This window comes from Entelurus aequoreus, linkage group LG19 (assembly GCF_033978785.1).
Source record: "Entelurus aequoreus isolate RoL-2023_Sb linkage group LG19, RoL_Eaeq_v1.1, whole genome shotgun sequence".
NCBI lineage: Eukaryota > Metazoa > Chordata > Actinopteri > Syngnathiformes > Syngnathidae > Entelurus > Entelurus aequoreus.
This window is the reverse complement of record NC_084749.1, coordinates 30,933,808-30,956,342: the sequence shown is the minus strand read 5'-3', so window position 1 is coordinate 30,956,342 and position 22,535 is coordinate 30,933,808. Positions and strand designations below refer to the sequence as shown.

Genomic DNA, 22,535 nt, shown 5'->3' with positions numbered 1-22,535 from the left:
TATAAACACACTCCGCAACCTTGTGGACAGCCTTCCCAGAAGAGTTGAAGCTGTAATAGCTGCAAAAGGTGGACCGACATCATATTGAACCCTATGGGTTAGGAATGGGATGGCACTTCAAGTTCATATGTGAGTCAAGGCAGGTGGCCAAATACTTTTGGCAATATAGTGTATATAAAGGCAAATAGTAAACCACACATCTGTTGACATTTTAAATATACACAATTCCATCAGATAGTAAAATGAACAGTCAAATACATCAACGCATGTCATAGAAACCCCTAGGGATATTACATTATAATGTGATTATCAAACTGTGTAGCAGGCTCCATCTAGTGGTACGCCAAATAATCACTGTTCAAACTGTGTGTAGTATTTTAGTGGCTCATAATGATAAATATACTTGTTAAATACAACATCGGCCTTGTTTTTAATGAATACTTCGGCCTACTGCACTACTGTATTTTAATGTTGGTCATCATGGTGGTACTTGGAAAGCAAAGTCTTTTTCTGAGGTGGTACGTAGTTGGAGAACCGCTGGACTACAGCATCATAACTTTCCTGCATTCCGTCATTTCGCCTTAAATGTTTTTTTTCCGCAAGTTTACAAAAAAGTTAAGAGAAAGTCCAATATATGATTTAACATTTGCATATGGAATATAAGCCAAGTCATGGTTCATCCATGCGAGTGTAAGGTTTATAATATTCCACATTCTATATAGCTACTTTTCTATTATCCTCTTTTCTGACTTATAAAACAGGCATGTGCACAGACACCTTAGGGGACAGGTGCTTAAACCATACAAAAAAATGTATCACCATTACACATATTATTCATAAAATTATTAAAATAAAAATTACAAAGGGGTAAATTTCAATGTATAGTAATAAAAACAAACTCAAATGTATTAAATTTAATTGACAAATATGTATTGTACACACCTTCTTTTTTTACATATTGTGTACAATACACATATTTATCAAATAAATGTATTGTCCAAATATTTATAAAATAAATATTCATTTTAAAAAGAATCATTACATTTAAAAAAGATTATTTCATAAAATGTGTATATTACACACATTTTTAAAATAATTGTATTTATAAAACAAATGTGTACAATACACAGATTTATATAATTAATCTGTATTATACACATTTATTTTATAAATATGTACAATACACATTTATTTTTCTAAATGTGTGTATTGTACATCTCCATTTTATTTAAAAATCTATCAAATTAGTTTTATAAAAATAAGTATAAGTATTAATTTTTATACACACAATAGACACTTTGTTTTATAAATACGTGTATTGTGAATGTGTGTATTGTTTACACATTTACTTGTGTATTGTATGCATTTATTTTATAAATGTTACACTTATTAGTAAGAAAAACAAATGTGTACAATACACACATTTAGAATAATAAATGTGTGCATTTTACACATTTTATGAATGTTACACATTCTATCAATAATAAAAATACATGTATTTTATAAGTGTGTATTGTACACATTTATTTTACAAATGTTACACATTTTATCAATAAGAAAAACAAGTGTACAATTGTGACATTTGTTTTATGAATTTTACACATTTTATCAATAAGAAAAATACATGTATTTTATAAATGTGTGTATAATGACTAATTTTAATTAAACAAATCTGTACAATACACACATTTTAATATATGTGTATTGTACATTTATTTTAATGAAAAAATCTGTACAATGCCTACATTTGTTTTAAATAAATGTATATATTGTACACATTTATTTCTGTAAAATGTACCTTTTTTTCAGTTTTTTGACCATGTAGAGCATCACATTAATAATATACAACAAATATATATTTCATCAGATTGTCTCAGCTCAAATTAAGATCCACCTTTCATCTTAATAATTAGGACTTTAAGTGAAACAAAACTAGTTAACTTGTTGAATTTGTCTTGATGATTTGTGATAAAAATGACATTTCCTTGTTTTTCACATTTCCTATTTATTGAAATGCAAATGTTGACAGGTATGTCTTCTCTCCCTGTCAATAAACATATGGACAAGGCTTTGAGCTCTTTCTATTTTGTGTAGGAAACGTCGGACCAGTACTGACGTAATGTTTTAGTGACGCTAATGTTGTGGTTCATTTTGCAGAGGATCTTCACCAACATTGTTATTACCTGTCCGTCTGATGCTGCGTGTCAGAGGAGACATAATGCAGGCTCAGCGGTAGCAATTTGGTGAGGGCAAACTGTGCATGAGATGTAAAATATTCCTAGTTCAGCGTTAAAGACTGATAGTCACACACACACTAGGTGTGGTGAAATTACCTTCTGCATTTGACCCATCCCCTTGTTCCACCCCCTGGGAGTTGAGGGGAACAGTGAGCAGCAGCGGTCGCCGCGCTCGGGAATCATTTTGGTGATTTAACCCCCAATTCCAACCCTTGATGCTAAGTGCCAAACAGGGAGGTAATGGGTCTCATTTTTATAGTCTTTGGTATGACTCGGCCGGGGTTTGAACTCACGACCTACCGATCTCAGGGCGGACACTAACCACAAGGCCGCTGAGCAGGCTTGTCCAACAAAGGCGGCATGCAGAAAAAAATAAAAGTTGTAGGCCCTTTAAAATGATATTTGTCACCTTTTGTTTACATGCTAAAATCTAATCAAGGTAAAGTTGAAACAGGCCAATGAAAAGAAAAGAAAAATACTTTGGACTCACCTGTCTGAGTTGATTTAAAGGGATTAACCTCATCACATTCAGACAATAAGTCCGGCATGGGGGAAAAATATGTTTTTATTGTGTTCGGAATGTAAGAAGATCATTATAATTCCTATTAAAATAGCAAAACTTAACAAAAGCCAATTCTTGCACAAGAGCAGCGTGGCATGATCGTGAACACTAATATCTTTCTACCCCACCCAATCATTCAGTCTTCTGTCCAAAACCACACGCACATGCTGAGTCAAACTCTCAGGTGTGGTCACATTCAGTCTTCCACACAAAAACAAATCTTACAACTCCCAAAAGAGGGTCACATCTGTTGACCTTTTGCATAGACATAAAAGCATTCTGAACAACAGAGGGAAAAAAACAATGACATTCTTAGCTGCTAAGCCACTATAGTCAGTAAATATGGATATTTTTTCTGCAACAATACTTAGATGTTTGTTTCTTAGCAGAGATGACTAAATATGTGGAGAAGGACTGCAATGCGGCGTGTGAAATAATACATTTAAAAATACACAATCTTTGCATTTGGCACCGGACTCTGCACATGGAGGCGAAATGTGATACATCCGGTAATTACTTGTCACGAGTGTGGATTGAAGATAATGAAGCGAAAACTGGCGAAACAACATAGCTATAGAGCAGGTGCAGTAGGGAAGGGACTCAAAAGGACCCAATCCTTGGTGAATCTCGCGTGAGAGGAAGGTGAGGAGTTAATCATTTTGCAATGCGGTCTGCCGAAAATGATGGAAAGCGCCACTTCTACGTAACAACTGATGCAGTGGTCAAAGTTGGAATTGCCACAAAACACATTTTAAAATATTTAACACTCTGCTGCCGTCTGGCGGCTAAAGTGAATAGTGTACCCCTCCCCCACAATTTGTCAGTAAACTGCGGCGAATAGGGCCATATGAATCCCCTTCCTACTGTAGATCCTGGCCTATTTGCTGTAAGAAATGTGTTTTTTTTATGGTAACTTCAAATACAAAGTTAAATGTGATGGCACTATCTGCAGGGGGGGAAATAGTGATGCAGTGATCACTTGACATTTTCCAGCACCGAAAAATGCTTTGACAAGATGTGATGTTGTGTAACTGCACGTTTTGTAAGTACAAATCTGTGTTGGTTTCCTATAGTAAAATATGTTTTATATGTTTGAGAGGATTATTATATGATTTAGACAGAGCAAGGGTCTCCAACATGCATCACTATTAGAGCAGCTTTGACAATAAAAACGGTGAGGGGAGCTATTTGTGTTTTATTTTTTATTTTGTGGGTATTTGTCATTACATAGAGGCATAATGTCAGAGTTGAACACTTATAAAAATATTAGGGCTGTCAAAGTTAACGCCATGCGATATTAATCATAAAAAACATTGTAATAATCATGTCTGAACACATTAATCACAGTTTAATTGCACTGCACATGTCTTAACCGCGGACAGTTAAAGGGTTTTAAGTAAAACATAAAAAATGTTCACGTACAACATTCTGTCACTAATATTGGGATTTTTTTTTTAAGTTAGTTTAAAATCATGCAAACAAGTAATTTTCCGCGATTAATCGCAATTATTTAAAAGTGGGATTAATCTGATATGAAAACATTGTTTGACAGCACTAAAAATACATTCAATCATTAAATGTATTCCTTTAGGGGGCAAAGGCCAAATTTTTGTTCCCTTATACCTTTTTACTTGTGTTCTTTTGTTGTGTTCTTCCATTGTACATGATTTTCACTAAGATGTTGTTTTTTTTGGATAAATTAAAACATTGCAGTATCAAATTCTCTCACAGGTGCATACACGCCGCAGTTATTCCACATTCCCACAAAACAGGACATAAAAGGCCTTAATTTTTCAAAGGGCATAAAAACGTTCATATTACTGTTTTTGCTCAACTCTTTTCAATCATCTTCAACCCCTCAACAAAAATACCAAAACGATTTTTTCCAATCATTTTAATCAAATGATGTCATAGTTTTTAATAAGTTTAGTGAAGTGAATTATATAGCGCTTTTCTCTAGAGACTCAAAGCGCTTTACATAGTGAAACCCATTATCTATATCTTTAAGCTACATTTAAACCAGTGTGGGTGGCACTGGGAGCACGCGGGTAAAGTGTCTTGCCCAAGGACACAACGGCAGTGTGAGAATGGAGGAAGCGGGATCGAACCTGGGACCCTCAAGTTGCTGGCACGGCTGCTCTATCAAGCAAGCCACGCCGCCCCAATGCATTGTATATACATTTGCATAACAGTAAATGTTATTTTACTCATATGTGACATTATCTGATCAAAAGGCCTTTAAGGGTCATATAAAAAAAATAAAAATACATGTTTAATATTTTTTCTAAGTACTGATATTTTTGTAAACTTTAAACAAAAGTAAAAATAAAAAAAATAAAAAATGTTTTTACGCCCTTCAAAAACGTAAGAACTGATGTCCTGTTTCGCTTAGAAGATAATTAAAATCAAATGTCACAAAAGGTATTAAGCAAATATTATTTGACTTGCGTGAGCTACTCAAAATCAGGTGGTGGGACTTAAGATACCTGTTGGAGACCCCTGATTGGGAGTGTAATTTTTTTTTAAAAGTTCACCATTTTTAGTATTTTTTAAAATTAGGTGCGTTCATTATTTGCGGGGGTTTTTCGCCATTGGCTGGGTCATAGAACCCCCCCAAAAATTATACTATTTATTTTAAGGGTAAACACACTGCAATTTCAAGAAGTAAAACATTGCAACAAGTATTCTGGGCGTAGGTACCGTATTTTTCGGACTATAAGTCGCAGTTTTTTTCATAGTTTGGCCGGGGGTGCGACTTATACTCAGGAGCGAATTATGTGTGAAATTATTAACACATTACCGTAAAATATCAAATAATATTATTTAGCTCATTCACGTAAGAGACTAGACGTATAAGATTTCATGGGATTTAGCGATTAGGAGTGACAGATTGTTTGGTAAACGTATAGCATGTTGTATATGTTATAGTTATTTGAATGACTCTTACCATAATATGTTACGTTAACATACCAGGCACGTTCTCAGTTGGTTATTTATGCCTCATATAACGTACACTTATTCAGCCTGTTGTTCACTATTCTTTATTTATTTTAAATTGCCTTTCAAATGTCCATTCTTGGTGTTGGGTTTTATCAAATAAATTTCCCCAAAAAATGCAACTTATACTCCAGTGCGACTTATATATGTTTTTTTCCTTTTTTTTAATGCATTTTCGGCAGGTGTGACTTATACTCCGGTGCGACTTATACTCCGAAAAATACAGTAATCATTCTAGCCATGAGAGAGTCTTTTTAGTTGACGGTTTGCAGCATCCTAGTGCAAACATAATAAGAGGGATGTGTATTTCTTGTTCATGGATAAATATGCATGATCCTACTACTAAATCAGCTTAGATAATAGTAACAAAATAGTAACAAGTAACATGATTCCACAGCATAGTTACACAGCAGCTGCCTAGTGCACATAGCACATGATATACAGCAAATACCTACACCTTTTGAAAAGTGACCCTTTCAACTGCCGTCCATGACACCACAAATCAGGAGCGAGAAAGGAAAAGAGACCTGTTGCTACACAGTGGAACTAATTTAGAACACCCCAAAACTAAGCAAATTTCTGCAAAATTTGCATCAACAGTTTCTGTTGTGGCAGAAGTAAGCATTTAAATGAGCATTGTAAGCATCTAGAGGCTTAAATGAGTGTTTATGTGATAACACTACAGCAATGACAAAGAGGAAAAGTGTGACAATGGCCAAAGAACAGGAATGCTGTCTGCTACGCACCAAAGGTTTTCATTTTATTTTAATATGATTTTACGGTATAGTGGCGGTTTACACCAGACATATATGACAGCTGTCTTTTAGACTGGAATTTATTCTGGAAATGCTTATTTGAACTTTAACCTATTTCTATGGGGGAAATGGATTTGCAACGTGAACAAATAGGTCTGTCTTCAAAACCTTAAGAGGTTCAGCGGTTTTAAAAATACTAGTGCAAGGGTGCCGAAAGGGCCGCCGAGTCGTTTAGTTTGGCCCGCCAAAGACTGGCTTCCCAAATTGAACACATACTGACCTTTTTCAAGCTCACACAAACATCGATGACTAACCAGTTGCTATCAAGCCAGAGCTGCTCCTACCCATTACGCAGCTCTTGTGCTGTGCGTATCGACCTGTAGGGGCCCCCATTTTGCATAAATAGACATGTAAAATAATGATGAAGATGAAAATGATCAAATGGTAATCATTAGGGATGTAACGGTATTGTAAATACCGCAAATTGAAATCCTCACAATAACGCCGTGATGTACGTGTACGTGACCGTAAAAATTAAACTTGGTCAGTGGAGTTTTTTTCTGACATGTTTGAATTGGCCGGTCTGAAAAGTAAACTACACTTCCCAAAATGTCCTGTGTAGCGCAAGCGTGCGAGGTCTGTGTGTGAGAGGTCGTAAAAAGGAAGAGAAATAGGACATTTTCATCAAAATCTGTCCATAACTTTTTGAGTTATGTTACTAACAGACGGACAAACAAAACCTTATTTTTCAGTAATATTGAATCAACTCGTGGTTTAAATGGATTTGTTATCCATGTTTTAAGTAGGAAATACGCCGCGGACAAAAAAAAAATACAGTTTGGTGACACTACACGCGAGGTGAGAAGTAATATGAGAAGCTACATGAAAAACCATCACCAGGAAAATGTATTTAATGTCAGCAAGGCCAAGCATCAGTTTTCGTGGTATTTACATTAATTAACGTTAAATTATTAGTTAACTTTACTGAGAATCAGCATTTTCCAAAGTGATATAAAAAAAATGATATTACAGTGGACACTGTTTCTCTAAATTTAAGTTGAAAGATACTAATTTTTATTTTACTCTTGTTACTCTGGATGTTTATATCATAAACATTGCAGCCATATCACTTTACACTCTATGGAATTTTTAAGTAAATATTGTACCCTGGCCTTGTCACACCGCGGTGAGGAGAGTCTCGTCTTGGTTGTTTCTGTCTTGTGATTTGCATGTTTTATTTTGAAAAGCAACTCCTCTTGTTTCAGATCACGGGCCCTTCCTCTTGTGTCACCAGTCTGACGTCATCCCTGACCCTTGATTGTTTCCACCTGTTTCCCATTACCCTCATGTTCCATATAAGCCCATGCCTCCCCTTGTTCTGTGCCAGATTGTCTCGAGCTTTCGTGCCTGTCTTGCTTCCACGTTCATGTTCATGCCTTGTCTCGTCCCACGACTACGTCCGTGTATCCAGTATTGTTCAAGCTGTAGTTTTGAGTTAACTTTTTCCTCCCTCAGAGCGACTTTTGTTATTTAGCCTTTTTTCAACCGCAGTGGTGAGTTATAATTTTTTCCTAAATGATCTTCCTTCCTCAAAGTTTTTGAGTGATTTTTTGTTTATATTTATTAGAATAAGATTTAGTGTAGTAAGTTTGATAGTCCTTATTTTCTTCCTCCTGTTGGAGCGCTTTTTGTTCAAAGTTTTTATAGCAGATCCGGTGCTAATTATCACTCGTCTTATTTTTTGTAATTCCTCCTTTTGGAGTGATTTTCGGTTTTTCCCTTTTTTGGAAACGTTTTTCGCTATCTGTTTTGTACCTCATAGTGATTGAATATTCTCTGCTCTGGAGGTTAGAGTTTTTCAAAATAAAAGCTTTATTTAGAACCCCCATCTCTGCATCTGAGTCCCTTCCTTTGTCCAAGCCTGACATTACAATCTGGCCAGTATGGACTCAGCAGAGAAAGGACAGTTTTCCGCCGCCATACAGGATCAGGAAACCCGCCTCTCACGCCAAGGTTTCCATACGGCGATGGCCGAGCATATGGCCCGACTAACCACCCAGCTGCAGGAGATGGTCCTGCGACTTCCTCAATCCGCCGCATCAGCACCCGTACCTGCCCACCTACCGCCTACGTCATTCGCTGGAGCCGGAAGTGAATTGGCACCTCCAGCATCCTATTCAGGTGAAACAGGACACTGCAAAGCATTTATGATAGACTGTTCAATCCATTTTGAATTTAATCCTCACGCCTTCCCCACTGAGCGAGCGAAGATCGCTTTTATGATCTCCCACTTGACGGGTAGAGCCAAGGCCTGGGCTTCCGCCGAATGGGGCCGAGGTTCAGCCATCTGCAACTCACTCACGGATTTCCAGACGGCACTACGAATGACGTTTGATCCTGTCACCGATAACCGAGAGAAGGCACAGGAGCTGAGCAGACTGAGGCAAGGTCGAGACTCGGTTTGTGATTATGCCATCCGATTCCGCACGCTAGCGGCAGAGAGCGGATGGAACTCCGCTGCTCTTTATGACACTTTTTTGAAAGGACTGGCCGTACCTATTCAAGATTTACTTGTTCCACTACACTTACCTGCTGGGTTGGACGAGCTCATTGCGCTCGCCATCCGTACTGACAACAGACTTACACAGCTCAGACGACATCGGAGCGCACGAGCAACCACTACGGTAGGAGCGGCACATTATCAGACGCAACACGGACCGGATTTCTACACAGCTTCACCCAAGTCGAGTCATCCCAGCTCCCTGATGGAAGGTGAGCATCCTATGCAGCTGGGGAGAGCGCGGCTGACGCAAGAGGAACGCCAGAGACGACAGCTGGAAGGGAGGTGTTTCTACTGCGGGGAGCCGGGCCACCTCGTCGCCACTTGTCCAATTAAACGACCCATAGGAGTGAGTCAACAAGCTACTTCTACTCCCATTAAGCGTACCCTCACCAGAGTTCAGGTAAAACATCACACCGTCACAAACATTGGGGCGCTTATTGACTCAGGGGCAGACGAGAGTTTGATGGACTGGTCTTTGGCTGCTAAATTAGGGATCAAATCTGAACCATTAGATCGACCCATGAGAGCTAAAGCTCTTGATGGTAAGGAACTGTTTGTGATTACTCATGCCACAGAACCCGTCCGCATTTAACTTAAAAGACCATGAGGAAAAAATGTGTTTATATCTATTCAAAGCCGCCTCACACACGTTGATTTTGGGACTACCATGGCTGATTCAACACAACCCCCAGATAGACTGGAGGACAAGTGAAATTAAAGCATGGGGGAAGGACTGTATTAATGATTGTTTCATCAGTGCTACACAAAGAAGAAGTGTAGCGCAACTCAACCTGTTTTCTGCAAACCCCACCACAGAATCGGAGTACCCGGACCTGAACACTGATGGTAGCATGGGGATGCTACCATCAGCTACAAGAAGTCTTCAGCAAAACCAAAGCCATGTCTCTTCCTCCGCACCGTCCATACGACTGCGCCATTGACTTGATCTCAGGGTCCACCATACCCAAGGGTCGCCTGTATTCTGTTTCCGGGCCAGAGAGGGCGGCCATGAAGGAATACCTCACAGCCTCATTAAGAGCAGAGCTGATCCGCCCCTCCTCATCACCAGCAGGTGCCGGGTTCTTCTTTGTGGGCAAAAAGGATGGATCCTTGAGACCATGCGTCGATTACAGTCCCCTCAACGACATCACCATAAAGAACCGGTACCCCCTTCCTTTCATGACATCAGTATTTGACCAACTCCAACAAGCTAAGCTATTTACCAAACTCTATCTTCGTAATGCCTATCACCTGATCCGTATAAGGGAGGGGGATGAGTGGAAAACTGGATTTAATACTCCCAGTGGACACTATGAATATCTTGTCATGCCATTCGGACTCACCAACGCACCCGCTGTTTTTCAAACTATGATAAATGATGTACTCAGAGACTTCCTTGATCAATTTGTGTATGTATACCGAGATGACATTTTAATTTATTCACCAGACATTGAGACCCACCAAGTGCACGTGACTAGGGTCCTCAAAAGACTATTGGAAAACCAGTTATATACCAAAGCAGAAAAAAGTGAGTTTCATGTTAACACTATTTCTTTCTTGGGTTTTATAGTAGCTCCGGGAAGGGTCCAGATGGACCCGGCTAAGATTAATGCAGTTACCGACTGGCCCACTCCTGATAGCCGTAAAAGGGTTCAGCAGTTCCTAGGGTTTGCTAACTTCTATAGGTGGTTTATAAGAGGGTTTAGCGCTATAACGGCTCCTCTCCATGCCCTCACTTCCACTCAGGTACAATTCCGATGGACTCCAGAAGCTGAAAGTGCATTCCAGAATCTCAAACAGCGTTTCACTTCGGCTCCTATTCTCACCATGCCAGACCCGCAACGCCAGTTTGTGGTAGAGGTGGATGCCTCCAACGAAGGAGTCGGAGCCGTCCTATCCCAACGGTCAGAGAAGGATGGCAAGATGCATCCCTGTGCCTTCCTATCTAAACGTCTATCCAAAGCAGAGAGGAACTATGACGTCGGCAACCGTGAGCTGTTGGCGGTTAAACTCGCCCTTGAAGAGTGGAGACACTGGCTTGAGGGGGCCGATCTTCCGTTCATTGTCTGGACAGACCATAAAAATCTAGAGTACATAAAGAAGGCTAAAAGACTCAATTCTCGCCAGGCCAGGTGGGCACTCTTTTTCAACCACTTCTCTTTCTCTCTCTCTTACAGGCCGGGGTCCCAAAACGTCAAGCCAGACATCCTGTCTCGACGCTTCGACCCCGAGCTTGTTGCCAAGGAATCAGAATCTATCCTTCCACTGTCCCGTGTGGTTGGAGTGGTTACCTGGCAAATAGAAGATGAGGTGAAGCAGGCAAATGGTGGAACCCCGCCACCTAGTGGGTGCCCAGGTAGTCGCTTGTTTGTTCCGACTGGGTTGCGCTCACAGGTGATCCATTGGGCTCACACCTCCCTGCTTTCATGCCACCCGGGAGTTCGGAGAACGATGTTCGCCATCTCTCGGCGATTTTGGTGGCCATCCATGGAGCCGGAGGTTCGGGAGTACGTGGAGGCATGTTCGGTCTGCGCCCGGAACAAGACATCATCCGGATCTCGTATGGGTCTATTGCAGCCCCTACCTATTCCCTCCAGACCGTGGTCCGACATCTCCATGGACTTCGTCACGGGGCTCCCGGTCTCTCAAGGTAACACCACCATCCTAACAGTGGTGGACAGTTTCACCAAAATGGTGAGATTCATTGCCTTGCCGAAGCTGCCCTCCGCCAAGGAGACGGCAGAAATCATGATGGACAATGTGTTCAAGATTCACGGCTTCCCGAAAGACATTGTCTCTGACCGGGGGCCCCAGTTTGTATCACGGTTTTGGAGGGATTTCTGCAGACTCATAGGAGCTAAGGCCAGCCTGACCCCAGGCTATCACCCGGAGGCCAACGGCCAGACCGAACGCCTCAACCAGCTACTGGAAACCAACCTCCGGTGCCTGGTGTCCCAGAATCCCTCTACATGGAGCAAACACCTGGTCTGGGTTGAGTATGCACACAATTCACTACCTACATCGGCCACAGGGTTCTCTCCGTTCAAAAGTGCTTATGGTTTCCAACCTCCAGTCTTTCCAGACAATGAGCCGGAAGCATCGGTCCCCTCGGCACATGCCCTGGTCCGACGTTGCCGACGCATCTGGGCAGCAGCTCGTCAGGTGCTGATCCGACAAAGAGACCGGATGAAGAAGACAGCAGATCGCAAGAGGAGACCCGCTCCTGCATATCAGCCAGGGCATAGAGTATGGCTCTCGACCAAAGACATGCGGCTCAAAGTACCGTCCAAAAAGTTAGCACCACGATTCATAGGTCCGTACCCTATCACCAGAGTCATCGGACCCTCTGCTGAACGACTCCGTCTGCCCCGGTCCCTGCGTGTATACCCAACCTTCCATGTCAGTCGAGTGAAACTCGTTAAAGTAAGCCCGCTGGTTCCAGCCACCACGTCCCCTCCACCACCCGAGATGATTGAGGGCGGTCCTGTTTACAAAGTAAAGAAGTTGTTGGCAGTTCGCAGCAGGGGCCGGGGCAGACAGTACCTGGTGGACTGGGAAGGGTACGGACCGGAGGAGAGACAGTGGGTGCCTTCTCGGCATATAGTGGACTCCACCCTCATTGAGGATTTCCATAGAGACCATCCCGGACAATCTGGGCCGTCAGGTGTCTGCCCTAAAGGGAGGGGTACTGTCACACCGCAGTGAGGAGAGTCTTGTCTTGGTTTTTTCTGTCTTGTGATTTGCATGTTTTATTTTGAAAAGCAACTCCTCTTGTTTCAGATCACGGGCCCTTCCTCTTGTGTCACCAGTCTGACGTCATCCCTGACCCTTGATTGTTTCCACCTGTTTCCCATTACCCTCATGTTCCATATAAGCCCATGCCTCCCCTTGTTCTGTGCCAGATTGTCTCGAGCTTTCGTGCCTGTCTTGCATCCACGTTCATGTTCATGCCTTGTCTCGTCCCACGACTACGTCCGTGTATCCAGTATTGTTCAAGCTGTAATTTTGAGTTAACTTTTTCCTCCCTCAGAGCGACTTTTGTTATTTAGCCTTTTTTCAACCGCAGTGGTGAGTTATAATTTTTTCCTAAATGATCTTCCTTCCTCAAAGTTTTTGAGTGATTTTTTGTTTACATTTATTAGAATAAGATTTAGTGTAGTAAGTTTGATAGGCCTTATTTTCTTCCTCCTGTTGGAGCGCTTTTTGTTAAAAGTTTTTATAGCAGATCCGGTGCTAATTATCATTCGTCTTATTTTTTGTAATTCCTCCTTTTGGAGTAATTTTTGGTTTTTCCCTTTTTTGGAAACGTTATTCGCTATCTGTTTTTGTACCTCATAGTGATTGAATATTCTCTGCTCTGGAGGTTAGAGTTTTTCAAAATAAAAGCTTTATTTAGAACCCCCATCTCTGCATCTGAGTCCCTTCCTTTGTCCAAGCCTGACAGGCCTCAATATCGTGATAATATTGTACCGTGAGATTTTGCTACCTCCGGGTTCTCCGGCTTCCTCCAACCTCCCAAGACATGCACCTGGGGATAGGTTGATTGGCAACACTAGTGTGTGAATATGAGTGTCAAGCTGTAGAAAATGGATGGATGGAAGGATGGAGATTTTGCTACCGTTACATCCCTAGTAACCATTAAATGACGGGGCGCCTTTTTATAAAACTTTACTCCGAACTTAAGCAAGCCCCTTCCTGCTCAATCTTCCATGGCGTGCAGCATTAATGCACTTATCTTGCAAGGCAGTCAAACTGGGTTTGATCCCGAATGTAAGTGGTGGCAAGAAGCGAAGTTTGCAAATCTCTGTTATACGCCACGGTTAAGCTGGAGTTTATCCCAGCTGACTTCAGTCTAGACTGGTCGCCAGCCAATCGCAGTTATTGAACAATTTCTTTCCCATTAAATCATTTTAGGCATCTAATTAAATTGAAGATGAGTGAAACTGTAAAAAATTATGTGAAAGGTTATAAGGCAGTGCTTAGGGCACCAATTTAGCAATGGGCAGCCCTTCATCTATCCATCTTATTTGCACTAATTTAAAGGAACTTTGTGTTTGTGTTTGACACATATAATCGCTGGGTTTGGTCCATAGCTCATTAACACATTTTCAATTTGGCACTTGGAGAAAAAAAGTTTGGGCACCCCTACACTAGTTTATACACCAGGTCCTGCTTTGTTGCTCCAGTTTAACTTCCTTTATGTAATAAGTCTCGTGGACTATTAGTGACCATCTTCTGATTTGAGATTCTCGAGATAGCGGGAAAAAAATGTTGCGTTAGGATATGCAAAGTTTAAATTGAACTCACACATTGTGAGGGTGATGAACTACATCAAAAAGCGACTGTTTCCATATCTTTGCCATTGTTGCATGCATGCAGCTCAAGTCTTTTTGTGTAATCAGATACGAATGTTTTGTGTAGACTGTTTTGAAGCATACTAAAATTGTTCTTATATCTGGGTGAGCGTTGGACTAAATATAATTCCACTATATCATTGCAAATATCTATAAAGCATTTGGGTGACTGTTATTTCTCCATTCCAATGATGAACAAGACCTGGATGACGACCTATTGACCGTCTTTCTTGATGTTCTCTGCGGTCTTTTCCAAGATTCAGGGCGCCTGACTCTGACAAGCATGTAATGGCTTTGTGTGCATCTTGCTGAGGAGAGAGTTGATGTACGGCCAAATCCGATCGGTTTCTGTACCCGAAAATGAGTGCAGGATTCCTTGTGACCTGTGTAAGTAGAGACAAAAGAACAAGTTATGGGCACAATTTGTCATAAAAACTTTAGTACCGGCATACTAGGCCTTCGAGTGGTTTAACAGGGTGCTGTATTTGTATTACACATAAACCTGAAAGACCTACTGAAACCCACTACTACCGACCACACAGTCTGATAGTTTATATATCAATGATGAAATCTTAACATTGCAACACATGCCAATACGGCAAAGTTAGTAAAGTGCAATTTTAAATTTCCCGCGAAATATCCTGCTGAAAACGTCTCGGTATGATGATGTTTGCGCGTGACGTCACGGATTGTAGCGGACATTTTGGGACAGCATTGTGGCCAGCTATTAAGTCGTCTGTTTTCATCGCAAAATTCCACAGTATTCTGGACATCTGTGTTGGTGAATCTTTTGCAATTTGTTTAATGAACAATGAAGACAGCAAAGAAGAAAGCTGTAGGTGGGAAGCGGTGTATTAGCGGCCGGCTGCAGCAACACAAACACGTAGCGGCTACGTTGTAGCCGGTGTTTCATTGTTTACATTCCCGAACGATGACAGTCAAGCTTTACCATTGGCCTGGGACAAGCTTTACCATTGGCCTGGGACAACAGAGACTCTTACCAGGAGGACTTTGAGTTGGATACACATTGGCCTGTGGATAACTGGGACAACAGAGACTCTTACCAGGAGGACTTTGAGTTGGATACGCACTACCGTGAGTACGCAGCTGCGGCGTCCAAACATTTGATCGCTTGCCCGTACGTGCGTGCCGCTATGTGCATGTCACGTACGTAATTTTGGGGAAATATATGTGCTGTATGAACTTTGCGGAGGTAAACGGTACTTTGGGCTGTGGGATTGAGTTTGTTTTGCGGGTGTTTGATTTGTATTGGCGGGTTATATCGACGGGATGGGGGAGGTGTTTATTATGCGCGATTAATTTGTGGCATATTAAATATAAGCCTGGTTGTGTTGTGGTTAATACATCGTGGCCGGTTAGCTCAGTTGGTTAGAGCGGAGTATATACAGTATATGCCTTGTGTTTATTTACTGTTTTAGTCATTCCCAGCTGAATATCAGGTCCCACCCGCCTCTCACAGCATCTTCCCTATCTGAATCGCTTCCACTGCCCTCTAGTCCTTCACTCTCACTTTCCTCATCCACAAATCTTTCATCCTCGCTCAAATTAATGGGGAAATCGTCGCTTTCTCGGTCCGAATCGCTCTCGCTGCTTGAGGCCATGATTGTAAACAATGTGCAGATGTGAGGAGCTCCACAACCTGTGACGTCACGCTACTTCCGGTACAGGCAAGGCTTTTTTATCAGCAACCAAAAGTTGCAAACTTTATCGTCGATGTTCTCTACTAAATCCTTTCAGCAAAAATATGGCAATATCGCGAAATGATCAAGTACGACACATAGAATGGACCTGCTATCCCCGTTTAAATGAGAAAATCTCATTTCAGTAGGCCTTTAAATTCCCATAATGTCCACATATATGACAACTAGATCACTTGGACTATCATACCGCACAGTTATAATATGAGCCATTTCAAGAAACAGTACAACCTTTTATTTACATGTGTACCAGTTGCAACCACGGAGACACTCATTTCCCTCAAATTTATGACATCATAAGTTCCCACCAGTGGCGTTTTGTCATGTTGTTAACACACAAATATAATATGAACCACCTTTTCTCGGCTATATATACAAAATAGACAACAGAACCTACTTTGAGCTAGCTAATTGTGCGGTGTTGTCATATTGCGTCTGAAACGATCCAAATGCAAGAAAAATAGTGCCCGCAGATCAATTTCAGCCTTGAGAAATCACACTGCGAATGCTAAATGATTATATTTGCAGTACCCCTTTCCAGTATTTTGGGTGTTCTGATGATCAACATATATATGAAGACAAACACGCTAAATAGATAGCACTCTCTATTTTGCTCAAGAGATGTAATCTTCTGTGCACAAGCTCAGTAGATCAACTTTGCGTGTGCTAACAAGTTTGCACATGTTTTAATACACACAAACCTTTGGTATATCATGCCCATAAGGTGTATAGGAAGAAGAACGTTGAACCACAGTGTCTGCGATCTCCAAATCCACAGATTTATGGTTTGTGAGAAAACCCACCCACGCCCATTGTACTTTAGTCTTTTTTGGGGTTGTTTTTGCAGATAACCCATACCATTCATCTTAAGTCAGCAAAACTGTATAGATATGTTAAAATGTAATAATACATAACCGCATAATAATACAGACTGGTTGAGTGTTTTTGTTTGTACCCTGTACTACCTGCTGATGGCACCATATCCACAGGAAATAAGCATGTGTGCATCTCACATTCACTTGCAATCTTCTTGCGGTTGTGTGTTTTCAATTTTTGGGGGGTTGTATTTATTCCCTAAAATGACTGCAAATGTACTTCACCTTCACATGATTTTAGCAAGAAACCTAAGAGTCAGAAAAGGCAATGATGCCGCTACAGAAGGTTGAACTTATCCATCCATCCATTTTCTACCGCTTATTCCCTTCGGGGTCGCGGGAGGCACTGGAGCCTATCTCAGCTACAATCGGGCGGAAGGCGGGGTACACCCTGGACAAGTCGCCACCTCATCGCAGGGCCAACACTTATGAATATGTTAAAAGGAGAAAAACCTTTGGGTACCTTAAGTCGCCATTTTGGAGTGAACGCACATACACTATTTTTAACTTTTATTGCCAATCTTATGCTAACAAACGCTACAATTTCAAGAGGTTTTACCTCCCGTGCAAATACTTTTGTCTCAGTGCTTCTCCGGACACACAACAACACCTCTTCATTCTCCACCAATCCTCTTTCAAGCACAGACGGTGCGTTTGTGATCATAGGAAAAATTAACATCAATTCAAAACCACACAAACAAAAAATATTACCACCAGCAGTATGAAGGTGTATATATATATACATATATATACAGTACCTTCATACTACATTGATTGTCTGGAACGTAGTCAGCATGTCTGCAATGTGGACATAACTTTAATATATCCCAGATATACCCGTGGACAGCAATCTACAAAATGTGCATATATTTTCTCGCTCTGAGTGCTTGTTTACTGGCCAAGTGCTTGAGCCGGTGTGAAGAATAACGGGAGGCTACTGTATTATAAAAGCTACCTACTATACAAACACTATTACATTTTCTGTTACACAACTTTATCTTTTTCTTTTACGCTTAAAAAAATAGTACATTGGTAATTGCTATAATAAGCAGAAGGTAGGATATAGCTGTGCGTCTTCCTACTCCTTTTCAGACATGTTAAATTGTGTTGTGTGGTGGCTTTTAAGGTTAAAAAAGTCCAACTGGTGCAACAGCGCCAAGCAAATGTGACACCATGCTGGCTGCAGCTCGCTTTTCGTTGCGGACATCTAGGGACAGAAGTAGTCTCTAAACACGAGTACAGTCTATAATAACATTAGAAAAATATGCTAGATTTGATGCAGGTCGTTTTTAATATAAAAGTAATTAAAAGTCTTTAAACAGTTGAAAAATTATCCAAAGTCCATTGTACAAAAAGGAGCAACACTTGAATAAATATCGCAAAACAATATAAAAAATATGTTAATGCTAATTCACAATAACAGATTTGTATAAACGTATGTATAGATTTTTGGAGCCTTTTTACAAGTAATCTTTGCTATTAAGTTGAATTTGTGTGAAAGTATTTTAACAAAAACAACAAAGTGTTTAAACTGTAAGTATTGTACTTATTACACACCAGTGGTTTGATTGTAACATGCATCTTAGTTGCAGTTTTTATTATCAAATTTGGAAGTTTTGTAAAATCATAAATAATAAGTTTTAGCACGTTTATGGCAAATCTAATGTAAATTACTGAAATGAAATGTTTTTATTTAAACGGGGATAGCAGATCCATTCTATGTATCATACTTGATCATTTCGCAATATTGCCATATTTTTGCTGAAAGGATTTAGTAGAGAACATTGACGATAAAGTTCGCAACTTTTGGTCGCTGATAAAAAAAAGCCTTGCCTGTACCAGGAGTAGCGTGACGTCACAGGTTGAAAGGCTCCTCACATTTCCCCATTGTTTACACCAGCAGCGAGAGCGATTCGGACCGAGAAAGCGACGATTACCCCATTAATTTGAGCCAGGATGAAAGATTTGTGGATGAGGCACGTGAGAGTGAAGGACTAGAGTGCAGTGCAGGACGCATCTTTTTTCGCTCTGACCGTAACTTAGGTACAAGCTGGCTCATTGGATTCCACACTCTCTCCTTTTTCTATTGTGGATCACGGATTTGTATTTTAAACCACCTCGGATACTATATCCTCTTGAAAATGAGAGTCGAGAACGCGAAATGGACATTCACAGCTACGGAGCTAACGTGATAGCATCGGGCTTAACTGCAGATAGAAACAAAAGAAATAAACCCCTGACTGGAAGGATAGACAGAAAATCAACAATACTATTAAACCATGGACATGTAACTACACGGTTAATGCTTTCCAGCCTGGCGAAGCTTAACAATGCTGTTGCTAATGACGCCATTGAAGCTAACTTAGCAACGGGACCACACAGAGCTATGCTAAAAACATTAGCTATCCACCTACGCCAGCCAGCCCTCATCTGCTCATCAACACCCGTGCTCACCTGCGTTCCAGTGATCGACGGAGCGACGAAGGACTTCACCCGATCATCAATGCAGTCGGCGGCTAGCGTCGGATAGCGCGTCTGCTATCTAAGTCAAAGTCCTCCTGGTTGTGTTGCTGCAGCCAGCCGCTAATACACCGATGCCACCTAAAGCTTTCTTCTTTGCAGTCTTCATTGTTCATTAAACAAATTGCAAAAGATTCACCAACACAGATGTCCAGAATACTGTGGAATTTTGCGATGAAAACCGAGCTTTTTGTATTGGATACAATGTGTCCGAATACTTCCGTTTCAACGATTGACGTCACGCGCATACGTCATCATACATAGACGTTTTCAACCGGAAGTTTAGCGGGAATTTTAAAATTGCACTTTATAAGTTAACCCGGCCATATTGGCATGTGTTGCAATGTTAAGATTTCATCATTGATATATAAACTATCAGACTGCGTGGTCGGTAGTAGTGGGTTTCAGTAGGCCTTTAAGCAAACACATTTTGAAAAGTGGAGCTTTACTATACTTTTGAGCATGTTCCTCTTGGTCTGTCAGATATTTGTAACATTATCTGAAGGCAGTCCGGCTGAGCTCGCTCTGAGTGCTTGTTTACTGGCCAAGTGCTTGAGCCGGTGTGAAGAATAACGGGAGGCTACTGTATTATAAAAGCTACTTACTATACAAACACTATTACATTTTCTGTTACACAACTTTATCTTTTTCTTTTACTCTTAAAAAAATAGTACATTGGTAATTGCTATAATAAGCAGAAGGTAGGATATAGCTGTGCTTCTTCCTACTCCTTTTCAGACATGTTAAATTGTGTAACTGAACAAGTTGTTACGTTTTTCTTTGTTTTTTGCATTGAACAAAGAGAGCATAGTCTACCAAGTCAAATTCCTTGTGTGTTATAAACATAGTGGGCCAATAAAGCTGATTCTGATTCTGATGCAATGTATACCAATGTAACCGTGTATGCATGTTCAAAAGAAACTAAACATTGCCATATCCTCTGAAAAACCAGTGTCCTCTACAGTGGACATAGGACGCAAAATCAAATCGTGGGTGCGCCTATATGTTATATACATAGATAAAATGGATGTCAAATATTGTGGTAATTCACTAACTTGTATAAGTCGATGACGGGCTTAGCCACATCTTTGTAGTGTCTCAGTCTGGCCATCAAAGCTTCTGGTTTGTCGTCATCGTGCTGAATCAGGTCCTGCCCGGTGACGTCATCTTTGCCCTGAGGATGAAAAGGCATGACATCCATGCTCAAACAACAAAACAGACCACCACATAAAACAATCTTGAAATGAAAAGTTTTGATTGGATAAAAACAAACACACTAAAGTTCCATAAAGGTTTTGCATCACATGATCTGCTCTCATTTCCTGCTTGATAAAGTTACAGAGCAATAATATGACCATGACTCATCTTCCTGTTAAGGAAAACCGTTTGTGAGGCTGAATGTCACGAGTCCTGCATAAAGGAAGCAAATGTTTTCACTTCACAGAAAGTAAGACTGACAGATAAAAGCTTGCTTTTGATAGAAGCATTTCCAAACAGCAATAAAAAGTGGAACCTAGAAGTGAACAGTGTGTGCTTTATTTGGATGTTTGTTTCATGCACATGTAAGACGGGGGTTTACCAGTAGGCCTACTTGTATTGTATAAATTAAGCAGTTTGCAAGACACAATATCTGGAATATGAATATGTGAGCTGAAATAAACAAGGGTCATGCTAAAAACAAGATCACAATTCACTTCATGGTTTAGATTTCCAGACCTGCACTCTCGGCGGGTTAAAGCCCATGTTGTATACTCGGCCGCTACCCGGGTGGATCCAGCGGTCACTGAGTCTGTCTTTAAGCGTTTCAAAAGGGATGTTGAGGCTGATGACCATGTCAAGCTGGTACAAACTGTTCAGGGTCTGTGCCTGTGCAAGTGTCCGTGGAAAACCTGGAGAGGAGAAAGAGGTGAGAGGAGTGGGATATTGTGACACAACAAGCAAACATGCAGTTACGCATTTTTAAACAAGGCCATATGACGTTTTAATGCAAATGCTCCTTCCTGCTTTGCCACTGATAAGGATATACCTTTCCCCGGACATTCTCATTGTCACCCGTGGCGCAGAATGTTAGTGATGGCCGGAGACAAGCCAGGAACATATGCAACTCCACGTTTTAATTACTCAATTTGTTATTTTGCACACAAACAAAATATTATTGAACATTTATTTATTTTTAGGTCCAAACATGCATTAATTTAAATTTTAAGTTTGATTAAAAAAAACAAGTACAAAACAACTGTCAGCTAGGGTCTTTTTGTGTTGCGCTGACATGCTTCTTTAGTGCTTTTGTGGGTTTTCTCAAAGTACACCATTGCTACCCTCCCACAGTCTAAAAACAGTGATGTTTAACTAAAGACTATCGCCTATAGGTGCGAAAGTAGGTCAGATGGTTGTCTTTATTGCACCTTGTGATTTACTGATGATCAGTCCAGGACCTTACTTTTGCCAAAAAGGTTCTAGTTACATAATAACTGAGTAAAATTTAAACTGTAGCAGTTTCCTTCTGTTTCCCATGTATACAACATAAACAAGATTGTATAAACCACAGCTGTCAAACTCAAGGTCAGGGGGCCAGATCTGGCCCACCACATCATTTTATGTGGCCTTCAAAAGCCTTATAGTACAATGCTTTATCTTTTCTTCCTAAATGCATTTGTTTTCTCCATTTTGACATTTAAAAATGCATGTACTGCATGCATATCTTGTATATATATATCTGCATATCTTTTGAACTTTAATATTATCTATTAATGCAACAAAATATTATCCATCCATCCATCCATTTTCTACCGCTTGTCCCTTTCGGGGTCGCGGGGGTTGCTGGAGCTTATCTTAGCTGCATTCGGGTGGAAGGCGGGGTACACCCTGGACAAGTCGCTACCTCATCGCAGTGCCAACACAATAGATACATTCGAAAAAAAAATTGTGTTAAAATAAAAATGTTATTATTTGCT

General features: G+C 40.6%; 1 protein-coding gene across 2 annotated transcripts in view; it reads right to left on the bottom strand.

Moving 5' to 3' along the window:
* Window positions 1–8,207: 8,207 nt before the first annotated feature.
* Window positions 8,208–22,535, bottom strand: part of ak4 (adenylate kinase 4) — a 64,544-nt gene continuing 50,216 nt past the window's right edge. For both annotated transcript variants that reach the window (XM_062028267.1, XM_062028266.1), the window contains 3 exons: window positions 21,298–21,470; window positions 20,637–20,755; window positions 8,208–14,851 (listed from right to left, as the gene is read on the bottom strand). In XM_062028267.1, coding sequence (XP_061884251.1) covers window positions 14,728–14,851; window positions 20,637–20,755; window positions 21,298–21,470 — 416 coding nt within the window. In that variant the 3' untranslated portion in view covers window positions 8,208–14,727. The remainder of the gene's footprint in view (window positions 14,852–20,636; window positions 20,756–21,297; window positions 21,471–22,535) is intronic.